The following is a 15,426-nucleotide window of genomic DNA, read 5'->3' on the forward strand; positions in this document are numbered from 1 at the left end:
GGTTTCGACCACTACTGTGGTCATCTTCAGACCATTGAGTAGGAACCTCTTTCTGTTGGATTCTCCAACCGGTCACCATATTGAATTTCAGCATTAGCGATGGAGGGCACCACGAACTTTTAAGTCATTTTCAGCCAGATGTCCAGGTACATTTGAACACATAGTGTATTATTATAGGCATATATAGGGATACAACACAGATTATGCTTCATCTGAGTTGCATAAAGTCAATTCTGATAAAATTGCAGCTGATAATAAATCAATAACAAATTTAGAAGTTGTATTATAGCACCTGGAATAGTTTAAAATCTGAGAAGTTAAACCAAGTATTCTTTTGTTGGCAGAATGAAATTTTCACTCTGCAGTGGAGTGCACACTGATATGAAACTTCCTGGCAGATTAAAACTGTGTGCCAGATCGAAAATCAAACATGGGACCTTTGCCCTTCATGATCAAGTGCTCTAGCAGCTGAGCTACCCAAGCATGACTCACAACATATTGTATCAGCTTTACTTCCACTAGTACCTCATCTTGTGCTTTCCAAACTTCAAAGAAGTTCTCCTGTGAAACTTGCAGAACTAGCACTCTTGGAGACAAGGATATTTTGGAGACATGGCTTAGTCACAGTCTGTGGGATGTTTCCAGAATGTAATTTTCACTTTGCTTGGGTAGCTTAGTCAGCAGTGCACCTGCTCACGTAAGACAAAAGTTTCGCGTTTGAGTCTTCCTCCAGGACACAGTTTTAATCTGGCACAAAAGTTCATTTTTTGTTGTTGCTATGAAACAGCACTAGCAGTTAACAGTTGCAAAACAGTCTCTACAAAAGCAATGTTACTTGACCTGTAGAAACAAAATATTCATGGTACTACTGCTATAGTCAAGCCTTTTGCTAAAAAGTGTTTGCAAAGAGGCAGCTTCAGTGGAGCAAAGAACAAAACTAGGACTACCAATCAATGTAAACTTTTAAAGTGTGGGCTGTAATTATTGTAAGACAGTGAAACTTGGTAGATATTCTAATGTGTTAATGCAGAACCAATTTACGCTGGAAACAATTAGTTCCAATTCTGGCCAATAGGTGGCCTGTCACTGTGAATGCACATATAGAAATGTTTCCACATGTAATGGGTTAGGAATGGGACGTGGGCAGAAAAGATAACAAACAAGTGGGAAATGCATGATGTGGTTTTTATTTTTAACCACTGCTTACATGATCTGTTTGATATGAGTACCACAGACATTGATGAGATGCTCTACAATGCCAGATTTGCAGCTGATGGTCAAAATTGGAACAAATTTTTTTTCAGCGTAAATTGCTTCTGCATTAACACATTGGAATATCTACCAAGTTTCACTGACATGTGATAATTACAGCTCCCACTGGATCTCCTCAAGTAGCTACACTTTAATTATAACTGCCTGGTACTTTCACTCTGTGTTCCCTACTTGTTTATGCATGGAGAACACTAGAAGCAGCATGAAATCAAGATAGTGTGTTATTGAAACTATGAAACACATTTGACGAAAGGTATGGATGGCCGTACCAAGGTTTTTAGTATACTCTATGAATGCAATGCTATCAAGAAAGGATCTTGGGTGACCATGTTCAATGTAAACATAATTCTCAACAGAAAATTGTATTTTTAATCTTGATAATGCTACTGGAAATGAAATAAAAGGTCTACCACAGTCTCAAGACACTGAGGTCTGCAATGGAACAGTAATTAAGGGCCTGTTCTCCCCTCCTGTGTCTTTCAAAGAATTTCAATTGTTTCTTGATGTAGAATAGTGTAAAAACTCATTAATCACCAATTTGGATTTGTAAGCATCGATCCATCATCATGATTTAGGCTGTCTGAAATACTGAACAGTAGTCCTAATTACGTGGATCCCATATTATTGTGTCCTGCCTCCCTATTTCTTACCAAGATGAGGCAGCAGCACATACATGTGTAAAAAAATCTAGAATGTCTAACTATTTCAGATTCAGCCCCTCAACCTGTTCATTCATTGTGTAATACGGCCTTAAATTCATTCTATTAACTTATCATTCTCTTACAGGAATACAACATGTAACAGTAAAAAGTAAATAGTATTCATACAATATTAGAAGAGACATGTATATATAACCTCGAAATCTATGTAGTGCCATAAGGAATGGGTCATCCTGAAAAGTTAAAGCTTATTCCCTTGAAATGTGTTCTGTTCCCTCTCTACATACAGCAACAGGTGATGATACAAGTGTTTGTCAATTACAGCATTGTTATAAGAGCACGGAAAATTGACTTCGTCTACTTGTACTTTGCATTTATGACAATCTAAATTATTCTTCAATTCTTGCAGTCCGTTTTTGTGGTATTTTCACTTGACTTCTTTTGTATTCTCTGCCTCAATGTTTAAAGAGAGAGAATGTGTAAATGTTCATACATAAATGCTAATATTGCATACAGAATTTCAGTAAATGAAGTTCTGATGACAATGTGGCACGAGATTTTATCTCAATTGCTTTTATGTAAATGCATGATTTTACGAATTTAATTTCTCTGCCAGAATTCATCCTAGTCTCAAAGACTTTCCATAGTGCTTTTATCCCATATTTTCTCATTTTATTAATAACAAGCTAGTTCACAATGATGCACATAACTTGGGATGGTTCTGTCTTCAAGTGTTAATATCTGAAATAATGAAATAAATGTTGAGTACTGACTAACTCACAGCCATTAACAAAACCACCACATACTATATCAACATTTATTCCAAACAGGCTTATTATCACTGACATCAGTTTTTAATATTTCAAGAATTAAAAGACCAAGAACAGCTGCCTAAGCACTGAAATTTAGTTCACACAAATCAACCCAAATAAATGAAATAATGTATTTAACATAACATAACTGTAGATTACAGACAAGTCAATTACAGTAAACATACATATATTTGTATATTTTCGCACTACTCAATTTGAAAGATATTTATACACTTTGACATATCACAGTTTCAGCCTCATTTCTTAATAGAATAAAAAATTTTCAAAAGGACAAGCCTTTATACAAAATCATAATGGATAGTGAAGCAAACATAGACAGTTACTCTGTGTGTGTCAGAGACAGGAAGAGGAGGGGGGGGGGGGGGGGGTTTGGAGTGAATCGTAGCTAGTGCATTAGGAGAATGAAATAGTGGCAGTGGTGGTGTGTAAAGAAAAGAGAATTAATTTCAAGAAAATGTACAAGTAAAACTATTTCAATATTTAATAATCAAGTTGTTGAAACTAACCGTATACAATACTATTTTCAGAAACCTATATAGGCACAAAGTTCTATAGCAAGTAACAAAGCAGTAAACTTAACAAATTTACTTTTTAGAAAAAAAAAAAAAAACTTGCCATTCATTTTTGCCATTGCCTTTAATTTGCTGTAACTTCTTGTGGAAGTATACACATATTAGCTGAAATATTGTTTTGCAGCAATATTATTCCAGCTTTTCTGTCTGTCATACTGGGTAACACAGATCCGAATAGGATATATAAATTTTTATAACCAGATTTTTCTCTCTCTCTAGAAGTAGACCTGTATCTCACTTTCATGTTCAGTGATTCAACATCACTATTTTCATACATTTAACACAACTCCAGTTGTGTCAAAAATTTAGTAGCACATATTACCACTGCGCTCCATAAGAAGCTATTTTCATTTAATACAATAAATACTTTTAATTACACTACATAACTCTAAATGAAGTTTATCTTGGACATTTGGTATTGACAATATTCTTGTTATAATTACATATTAATCACTACATGGAATTTCAGAAACTTTTACATCAAGTTCTTTTCCTTCTTGCCAGTGTTCAGTGTAGTTATTCTTCACCTATGTCAGGTGTTATATTCACGGATATTTGGAGGACTTACAATAAAACTGTTCTCTCTCACTTTAATCGATTGCCTCAGTCAATCTTATTTGTAAACTAGCTACACAGTATAACAATGATTAGCACCAATAACAGTAGTTAAACTGATTTGTACAGCATTAAATAATATGTGTAAAGCATAGGTAAATAGAAGGAGAATTTGTTCCATGAAATTTCAGGTGAACTGCTGGACGTTGTTAACTTCCAGCTATGGTAAACACACACGGTGCCAAAATATTGTGGCAGAAATTATTATCTTCTGGCAGTTTGCCTGAAGTTTTAGGAAGCACTATATATGCCAGGCAAGTTTTAAATGTCACGGAACAGTATGTTATGAGACACGAGAGGATGAGTTATACACTAGAAAGTTACACATTAAAACCCAAAACAATAAAGGTATATAAACCAGATCACACATATCATGCATATTTTATCTTGGCACATGAATTTCCTGGTTTAGAATTGGTAGAAATCTCAGGACTTCAAACCAATAGTATCCGTGTCCATCCACTGCCAACTTTGGTGATCAAACAATATAATGTGTGGTAGCACTGTAGTCCCTGTCAAATGCCATGTTTTATTCCCTTCTCCTATGTGTGCTGGATGTGTGATAAGCAGTTTCTGCTCCATTGTGGGTAGTATCTACAACTCCTCATCACTGTCCAGAGAGAGTAGATATTTACTACAGAGTACTAGTATGATGCCTAGCCTGTTTGCTCCATCGATATAATTCCTTTCACAGTGGTATGCTCCATCGACATCGTTCCTTTTGCAGTGGCAATCTACTTACAGGAAGAGCCTTGTCACCTATGTTCCTCAAACATCCCTCTAAAATCAATCAAGTTAAAGTGTGTGCATATTAATGAATCTTCAACATAGCAGTAGTCTTGGTTGTAAATACTTAAACTTTCAACTTCTACACTGAATGAAGCAATCCCAGTGATGAAAAATAATAAAACAGAAGTACCACTAGAAGAAATAAATCAGTGCAGGGATTATCACCAGGCCACTGTCAGAAAAGTGTAACATTTAAACAATAATTCATGTTTACTACTTCAATAATAATACTGATTGCATGCCATTAAATGACAGCTGCTTGTTACTCACTTAGAAATAATATTTGCAGAATGTAAAAATATTATGCATTTATAGGTGAAAAATAAATTCAGATTTTTTTTTAGCATAGCGAAGAAAGATTAATGTTAGCTGTACCTCTCCCTTGTGGCCATACAGACTCAAGTGTCCCAGTGTGCCTGTGTGACAGATCCAATGAGTATTTCATTTCCTTTGTCAGCACAAAGTGAAGTATTTGCACCAAGTGTAGGCTACAATTGTTTGATAAACAGAGTCATTAGGACTATGGAAATTAACTCTTACTAAAATACATGGTCTTCAGTAGCTGAAATAACAAACAAAACAGCTTGAAACATTAAGCTGAAACTGCTAAAGGTCCTGTACAACAGCAGAGAGAGCTAACAATCAGATCAAGAATCCGGTTGAAATGATCTACACTGAACCACACAACATGACAATAGTTTATTTATCCATGTCAGATGAAGATGATCAATAAAAAAAGGACAGCTGCCATTACAGTTGCATTTGTTATATTACTGTATGATGGGAAGTAGCTTCCACTGCATTTTTTTAATAGGTATTGCTAGAGGTGACGTGGTCTGAGGCCGACACTGAAAGGTACTAGAATCATTGAGTAGAACTATATGGAAACATTAAAGCGCATCAAACTCTCTCAAGAAAATAGGGGGAAGCTATCAAGTTATTTTATGGAATCAATTTTGTGAATTTGTAGATAAAGAAAAAACTAGTCCAAGGCAATACCTGGAGAGAGAGAGACCGGGGGAGGGAGGGGGGGGGGGTAGGGATTGCTTTAGTCTCACATTTTTAATTGATGACTGTTTAGACTTGGACAATATAAACCCGATAGTGGGACTAAAACATCAATTGACTTGGTACACTTCCTGACATGACCAAAAAAATAAATAGTATTTCTTAGCAGGATTTAAATACAAATTAGGTTGTTCCTTAGATGAACACATCTTACCTATAAGACAATCTTTGTAATGTTCTACAAAGGTTCATGGAGTTTTGTGATTAGACTGAGAAATGTGCATTAGCTAAATGATAAATGAGTTTACTTTTTGGCAGAATGGAGGTGCGACCACTTGTAAAGACTAAAATTTATGCTAAAACGCATTAATTTTTCCCACAGGAAATTTTATTAATTATATACAAGTACAAAAGTAGGTGTGTGTGTGTGTGTGTGTGTGTGTGTGTGTGTGTGTGTGTGTGTGTGTGTGTGTGTTTTTTCGACACCTGCTCCTAAACTACAGTACAGATTTCAGCCAAATTTGGTACACATATTGATTATTGTCTGGGAAGAAGTACTGCAAGAACCACCTACCAACCAACCAAAGGTGATGGGGTGTGGATGATGAAAAAGTTGGTAACCTAACATCTCGACTGCTCAGCACAACAGGCGTGTTATGGGATTGTATTGGGATGCATTAAAGGGACTATCTGAGTGGATGGGCATGGCTGAGCAGAGTGTGCAGAGGGGGAGATGGACAAACAGAGAGGGCAGAGAAAGGGGAAGGATGGGGTGGACAGAGAGGGTAGGAGGAGGGGATGGACAGGTAGGGGGAGGAGGGGATGGACAAAGTGGGGAGGAGCAGATAGACAAGTACAAGGAGGAGGGGATGGACAAAGTGGAGGAGGGGGGGGGGTGGACAGGTAGGGGGAGGAGGGGGTAGACAAAGTGGAGGAGGAGGGGATGGACAAAGTGGAGGAGGAGGGGATGGACAAAGTGGGGGAGGATGGTGTGGACAGAGAGATGGGATGGAGAGCATGAGGGAAGGAGGGAATGGTGAGGGGAAGAGGGCAGAAGGGAGGGAAGGGGAGGGGGGGGGAGGAGGAGGAGGAGGAGGAGATGAACAGAGTGAGGGAGAGGGGTGGTGGTGGTGGTGGTTAGTGTTTAACGTCCCGTCGACAACGAGGTCATTAGAGACGGAGCGCAAGCTCGGGTTAGGGAAGGATTGGGAAGGAAATCGGCCGTGCCCTTTCAAAGGAACCATCCCGGCATTTGCCTGAAACGATTTAGGGAAATCACGGAAAACCTAAATCAGGATGGCCGGAGACGGGATTGAACCGTCGTCCTCCCGAATGCGAGTCCAGTGTAGGGAGAGGGGGAGGGGGACTGGAAGGAGGAGGAGATTGACAGAGACAGGGAAATTATGGGATGGACAGAGACAGTAGATAGATAGATAGATAGATAGATAGATAGAGAGAGAGAGAGAGAGAGAGAGAGAGAGAGAGGAGGAGGGAATGGGGAGAGTCAGTAGATGGACAGAGAGATAGGAAGGAGCAGAGAGGGGGAGTATGAGACACATGCAGGAGGCAGGTGGAGAGAGGTAGTGGGCAGCTGGAGAAGAAAGAGGGAGATGAAAATATGGACAGAGATATGATGAGGAGGATATGGATAGTGAGATGGAGGAGAAGGTTACGGATAGAGAAAAGGGATAGGAGGACATGTGAGCAATACACGAGTAAGTGTCAAGTGCACACATGGGCAAAGTTGCATATAGAAGGCTGCTTAAAGAACAATAAAAATTAAAATTTTAATAAACTTTTTTGGAACAGTATCGAACAATTTTTAAATTTTTTTTCTTTTCAAAATTCAGTCTTGATTGCACTACATATGCTACAACAACATAGGTGACCAGTTTCAGCCATATCACATGACCATCTTCAGACCTGTAATTTAATTTAGAAACCTTACTAGATTAACAATAAAATATGACAAAATGCTTATAAGGATAAAATACAATAAGACTTGTTATACCCATGGCATCCTTCGAAGATGGTAGGTGGAGCACTCTTCTCAGCTGCTGTGATGTCAACTGGTGCCAGCAAGTGACGGGCATATGCTTAAATACAAAGATGCTCTGCCTACCTCTTCTCCCTCTACCTCACGTCAACCAACCTGTGTAGAATGGGTTTACATAATCGTCTAAACATAAAAAAACAAAGTACAATAATAACAAATAAATAGTTATGTATAAAATTTCTCTTTACAACCATGGAACTACTTAAATATTGTAAATAATATCAATTAAAAGCTTTAAAATAACTGTACAGACGATGTATACTCAGTGTGCCCTCTATTGGCTGAGATGGCACTACCACAATGGTTTCAAAGTCAATGTAGTTAATATGTTTTTGATTGTCATGTTCAACTGTAAATTGTAGTTTTGGATGTACAGAGTTCAATTTTGTAGTAAATCTATCGATTTCATCTTTTGGACCAGTTTTATGACATTTTAAAAAGTGTATGTAATATCATAGCACTCTGCAGCTGATCATTCCAGTATTACATACATCACCAGTGGCAAATAAAGTTAATATAAGACAGACAGACTGACTCTATCATAGGTGTATACTTGCAGTCGAGTCACAACTCACACATCGATATGCCATATTGCCAAAGACTTTCACAACATCATAACCTTTGAAACCATTGTGGTAGTGCCATCTTAGCCCGTAGAGGGCACACTGAGTATACATCGTCTGTACAGTTATTTTAAAGCTTTTAATTGATATTTTATACATATTTAAGTAGTTCCATGGTTGTAAAGAGATATGTTATACATAACTATTTTTATGTTATTATTGTACTTTGTTTTTTTTTATGTTTTGACAATTATGTGAACCTGTTTTACACCGATTGGTTGATGTGAGGTAGAGGGAGAAGAGGTAGGCGGAGCATCTTCGTATTTAAGCATATGCCAGTCACTTGCTGGCACCAGTTGACATCACAGCAGTTGAGAAGAGTGCTCCACCTACAATCTTCGAAGGATGCCATGGGTATAACAAGTTTATTGTACTTTAGCCTTATAAGCATTTTGTAATATTTTATTGTTAATCTAGTAAGGTTTCTATTACTTTCTAAATTAAATTACAGGTCTGATGATGGTCATGTGATATGACCGAAACTGGTCACCTATGTTCTTGCAGCATACGTGGTGCAATCAAGACTGAATTTTAAAGAAAATTTTTTAAAAAATTAAAATGTATATTGAGAGCAGTACTGTGCAGTTTTAACTAGCTGAAGAGAAATTAGCGGGTGCTAAATTTATATTTGATAAATTCTGGAGTACCTGCAACCAGAATATAGCTGTAGCAGTAATGCAATCACAAACAAAAAATGTTGGACACTAGTGTAACACAGAAACAATCAAGTTTCTGCACGCCCATTTTTGCTTACTGAATATTCTTAATTTAATGGCTGACAGTGAAATGAAGTTGACAGTCCAAAAAATGACCCGTGCTACAATACTGTACAGTGATTTATTTTTTCTTCATCTAGAGTACTTTGCACTATAGAGCATAACAGAAAAATAATTCCAAAGCAAAAGAAACTAATAATATTTTTATATTATTCCACCAAACAAACATTATAAAATTGAGGTGAATGTAATGTTCTTGCCAATAAATCACACCAAGGCTAACCACATAAGACTAAAATGATATACAGTGGGAACCATAACTGTCAGCTCCCCCTTTTTACTATGGTAAAGAGAAAGGGGAGGGGGGGGGGAGGGAGAGAGAGAGAGAGAGAGAGAGAGAGAGAGAGAGAGAGAGAGAGAATACACACATGTAAAGTGGGCAGATATTTTTTAACAAGCCAACAGTGCATGAACAGCCTCCTATCTGGTGATCTGATTGCAATAAGACATAAGAAAACAAATTTTGCTGTTGAGGAAGTATTCTTTTTTTTTTCTTCCTCCCTGCGCTATGCAATTACTGACAAGCAGTACGGGTGGATCATGTTTTTAATATGGCACATATTACTGCTATTTACTGAAGAAAATCAAAACCACCACCATTATTTAGTTATAGAACTCAATGAAAGAAAACAATGTCTTTACTTCACGATTTTTCTACTCAGTGTTTCTGAAGTTGCAAACTGCAGAAAGAAGATTAAACTTCCACTGTGTTACTAATAATATGTACCTCCTGTCAACTACACATAACTGCTAATTTGTATGACATCACCACTGTATCACAAGGTTTTGCTATAATTAATATCTCAAATCAACTTACGCTTTGCAGAAATTTGACACTATTAAAATACAGCAAATTGTGGCATTGAAAATATGGATTTCTTGAAATTAAGCATCATTTATGAGACCCAGTATTAATTATACAAGAGAAGACTCATACCACTTAAAACTAATTATGTTATGCAGCACTATTAGCAGCATTTTATAACAAGTCAAACAACATTACACAAAATCAAGTTTGAACATTGGAATTCAATGCTAAGAATCAGATAAAACATGAGTCTCCTGCAAAGGGAGAAGACAGGAAGGAAGAAACTTAAGTGCACATAAAAATATCTTATAAAGCTCAAATGTCCTAGCATATGTTAGCAGCAGCATATATGCTGCTGAGTTTCATATCTTGGCTTCATTACTGACTGTGGCATCAGCAAATATCATCCAATAGGTCCAAGACCACAGCAACCTGACATTCCCATACCATCCTCTGTGTTGGACGCAGTAGCCCAGACAAACATTTTGCAGATAATTTAGACCATAGTTCAGCACAAAACAGTCTGTTAAAGTAACCTGTCTAATATTTTTTATGTAAAATGAGCCAAAACAGTAAGATGAAATCAATAACTTAGATAAACGAAATCGCCAATGTAACCACAACACTAACAATTTTCTGTAAAATTTATCAAGAGGTCAAAGTTTACCACATTACGTCTCTTCATTTTGTAATTTTAAGGGAAAAATTGTTAACTCACAGTACAAAGAATGTTTACCTAGCATCATTTTTGAGAGGGAGAGGGGGAGAGGGAGAGAGGGAGGAGGCAGGAGAGGGGGAGGGGGAGGGGGAGGGTTGAGGCGGAGGGGGGGGGAGGGGGAGGGGGAGGGTTGAGGCGGAGGGGGGGAGGGGGAGAGAGGGAGAGAGAGAGAGAGAGAGAGAGAGAGAGAGAGAGAGAGAGAGAGAGAGAGAGAGAGAGAGAGACAGAGAGAGAGAGAGAGACAGAGAGAGAGAGTCTCAGAATCTACATACTGTACGAGTGGATAGGAGAGAAGGGACTGTGATGGGAAAGGAAGGGGGCAATATCATTTTGCAAATGAAACTGCTTGAAAAGAACACTAAGTCAAAACCACTGAAAAATGTCTATCTTATTTGTTGGGAATGAAAATGGCTACTTTGTGGCACATACAGGAACAAAATATCCATGTAAATCATACAAATCAATGTAAAGAAGTAGTACCTAAATGAAACCAGAAATAATCATGAGTACAAGAGAAGTGAGCTCGTGTTCATTCTTTAAGTCTTTGAAAGGGTTTATTTGGTATCCTTTAAGCCTTTTGATCCTCATCTTGATTCTACTTATATCATTCCCTATGTGTCCAACATCAATCTGAATTTTAACCCTTTCAAGACAGCTTCAAAAAGTCAAAATAAAATTTACATTGGGTTGGCACTTAAAAGGCATTTTTCAACATGTTCGGTAATATTTCTTGGGTTCCAGTACTTTTTAACAGTTAATAAACATCATTTTGTCAACTGTGATCTCTTATGTGGGTGCAGTAAAACCAATACATCCACTGTTTATCCAAGGCTTTTAATTTGGTATGTAGGTTTTCAACTCCTGTGTCATAATTTATAGTTTTCCCCAATAAACTATCACTTCTTGCACAGCTATTGCAGAATTAAGATACAGAGTTAATTTTGACATTTGCCAATTGTAAAATAAAATCCATTAATGTTTGTTTGACAGTAAATGTAGACTGTGAAAAATAGTCACTAATACGTGTATAAGGCTATCTTCTAAGTGCTAGATTGTAAAACAAATGGTTTTTTAATATATTTACCTGCTTGTTTTTGTAATGTGTGCTGCTGTGGCATTGACTATAAACAAAATAAACATAATTATAGCTAATGGACTTTTCCAGCAGTGATGATGAACCCATCAGTTGGATTCACAAGATTGAATTTTTTGACAAATGAAAGACAACACAGCATTACATAAGAAATTATAGCCAACTAGTGAGATGACTGTGTGTATATAACTGATACTGTAAATCTCTTTTGAGATTGCTTAAAATAATGTTAACTGCCTGAACAGCAGTAAATAATCAATGGAAAATTTCAACTAAACAATTGACATGAGAGAGAGAGAGAGAGAAAGCTGCCTATAAAGCAACTAACAGAAGTCAACAGCAAAATTACGTTTGTGTGATACGTCAAATTTGAATAAACAATACTGTTGTCAATATACACAACACCCATTCCTCCTTGGAAATAACATCTCAAAAATATAAAACATAGCTACAAATTTACAATGATCACATTTGTTTTACAAAACCAATGAATTTCCTTCCTTCTTTATACGATTTTGTTTATTATTATTACTAATAATACAGTAGTAGTAGTAGTTGCACCTCCCGTTGCAGAACTGCAGTAATATTTAATTCTACAATTCTCACTACATCTAGCACTGTAACCTGACACCTACAAATGCTCAAAAAGGAACTCTGGAGACAGAAACACAGTCATCACAAACTAATGGAAAAGGCATTATCAGATTGAAAAAAATGTACAGAACATAATGATCAGTAATATGGGAGAACACAAAACAAAAAGTATTGCAAACCAACAACAATGACAAAGAGAGAGAGAGAGAGAGAGAGAGAGAGAGAGAGAGAGAGAGAGAGAGAGGGAGGGAGGGAGGAGGGGGGCAGGGAGAGGGGGGGGGGGTCTTCAGAAACTATATCAATATTACGGTCTGTCTGTTACTAACAACACAAACAAGAAAAGCACCACACCATAAAATTATATGAAAATGTATAGATCGGAAATGAAAAAGCAGCCATGTCACAAAAGCATGCACAAAGTTACTTTCTGCAATAAACCATCAGGAAATACCATGTTAAGGATATTAACAATTATAAGTAACTTTCAAAATATTTGTTTCCTTAACAACAACTATGATTAACCCATCAATATTGTTCAACTATCCATGTAATTAATTCTGCTGAGTCCACAGCACTTTGCAACATTTTTTTTCTGTGTTACATTATTAAACAGTCTTCTGACATAGCAAGTACCAATAAATACATCAAATATGTGCAATGCAATACTCAAACTTTCTTAATAGCCTCATGAAAGACTTATAAAAATAAGCATTTCTTACAACACTGCCACAAAATATATTCACACGTTTACCAACATCTGCTGGTTTTTTTGTACCTCAGGTACCATTGCTATCACAAACATTATTACAATTTGATGCCAACATCACAGAGTAATGCAGCAGCAAATAATTACATTGGATCTGCGTTGCTTCACTTCTAACAACCCAATGTTATACACAATTAGGGATCGACCACGATGCACTAGTATGACAGAGTTGGTCTCACATCCAAATCAGTGTTACTATTTTTCAGGTGTTCCCGAAATTGCTGAAGCTCAGCTGGAGAGATTCCTTGCCAACTTTCTAGTTCAGACAAAACCCTGAGATTATCACAGTGGTTCATTAACAAATTTACAGTATGCATACTCAAATTATCACTATACAAAATTTTTAATTCTTCAAGTTTTTGCATTGGGTTGACTGACAGAACTTTAGCCATTGTGTCATCACCAATACCAGTAGAGGAACCTAACTGTATATACTTAATGTTGAAACAATTAGATAATAAAAACTCAAGATGTACAAGTGCACAGTCTACAACACACATTATGTATTCCAAATACTGGAAAGGTTTAACTGAAAGTGTCTTCATTGATACAGATGTATGCTCTAGAAAATCACAGTTATAAAAAACTAATTTTTTTAAGTTTGGGCAAAACTGGCTAATGTATATAAGTGCATTTAGATCGATTTCTTCCACATGTTCAAGGTGCAACCATGTCAGATTTTGTCCTTTGACTTCCAACAAAAGCTTGACATGGTCAGTATAAAAATCACAAGACATAAGTTTCAGTTCTCTTAAATCATTTAGAGCTGCAAGTACTGTAAGGTCACTAATTCTTTCATCATGGTAAATAGAAACGTGTCTGACACAAGGACACATCTCTATAAGTAAATTTAAATGATAGGTTGTCACATCTCGGCTCTGGAAAATATGTAATCCCAGTGGATGAGAATATGTGCTGGAAAACCGTAAATGTTCAAGAATGGTGCCAAATTCATCACAGCGCCCAAGATCTCTTAAGTTTTTTAAACCCACTAACAATTCAGCATAGCCTTCAATAGATACAGAAGTTCGATATAACAGTAACTGCCTCAAATCCTGGCAATTCAATAAAGATGGTATACTGCGATCAGTTACAGAGCGTGATGAAGTAACATCTAAGATGCGTAACCTACTACAGTTGTTTGCTACAATTGATATAATATGATCAGTACAGTCAAAACAAAGACAAAGTGATACTAAATTTTTCATTGCTGTGATGCCCTGTATAACTGTCTTTTCAAAGTCAGAAGTTTTCCAGCCACCAGAACCAGATCCAAGATTCAATGTTTCAAGGCCAGTCATCTTCTCTAATGTTTGATACAAAACATGTCTCATAATTTTTGGCCACACTGAGATATTCATTTCACGTAGATGATAGTTGACTGCAACTTCTGTTAACTTAACAACTATATTCATTTTATTGAGAAAGAGCCACATAGGTTGATCCTGGCTATAAGAATCTTTTGTTTCTTTTATTAATTCACTGACTGATGTTAAAATATGAGTAGCCATTTTATCAAACAGAGATCTAGGAACACTTGAGTATAATAGTTCATTCAGCCATTGGAAGGTGTTCTGCAAATACTCAGGACGTTGAGTTGGCATTTCATGTGAAATAGGTGATCCTGGAGATATCATGATGCGGCCTATGTGTGCCACAAACTGACCAACAGCTGCAAGACTCAATCTTTCTAAAGATAAGGGCTGTTTTTTCTTAGGCATTGTTACAAACAGAATGCACTTGTCAAGCACAGAACTGCAAAGAAAATAATTATATTTAGAATTTTAAACAACATCTATAAATTAGTGCATCATAACATTTTTCATAAAAGAGTACAATTATTTAAAACATAAACAAAAAATCCTATTCAGGAAACTTATTAAATACATTACCTTATCAGCACTGCTTTAAGTTGATGCAGTAATGCTATTTAAAGTTATAAACAAATTTAATATTTGTGGCAGGAACATTAACTGGTTCACAACTTATAAACACGTATATACAGCCTCAGGGTCTAATGTCAAAGTTCAAAGAAAGCAATTAACTGGTTCACATATGCGGATCAGAACATAATGTCATGATCTAATACACTGGTTTGTTTAAATACAATTTATGACAAGTGGTTTAACTGGTCTCACTGATGTTTGAAGCAGCAATGGAAGAAATCTTGGATACATTTTTTGCTGCTACATCACTTGAGAAAAATAAATGGGTTGACAGATGCTGAAGACACAGCTAACAAGG

The 15,426-nt window shown here is 36.6% G+C and overlaps 1 protein-coding gene across 5 annotated transcripts in view; it reads right to left on the bottom strand.

Annotated features, from left to right (window-relative positions):
- Positions 1-15,426, bottom strand: part of LOC126236337 (ribonuclease P protein subunit p40-like) — a 262,934-nt gene that overhangs the window by 162,995 nt on the left and 84,513 nt on the right. Inside the window, exon 4 of one of the 5 annotated variants that reach the window (XM_049945559.1) lies at positions 12,721-14,937. The exons of the other annotated variants lie outside the window; for them this stretch is intronic. Within the exon in view, the coding sequence (XP_049801516.1) occupies positions 13,338-14,903 (1,566 nt within the window). The 5' untranslated portion in view covers positions 14,904-14,937 and the 3' untranslated portion in view covers positions 12,721-13,337. Of the gene's footprint in view, positions 1-12,720; positions 14,938-15,426 lie in introns of those variants that run through there. 5 annotated transcript variants of the gene reach the window in all.

The sequence above is a fragment of the Schistocerca nitens genome, chromosome 2 (assembly GCF_023898315.1).
Source record: "Schistocerca nitens isolate TAMUIC-IGC-003100 chromosome 2, iqSchNite1.1, whole genome shotgun sequence".
Taxonomy (NCBI): Eukaryota; Metazoa; Arthropoda; class Insecta; order Orthoptera; family Acrididae; genus Schistocerca; species Schistocerca nitens.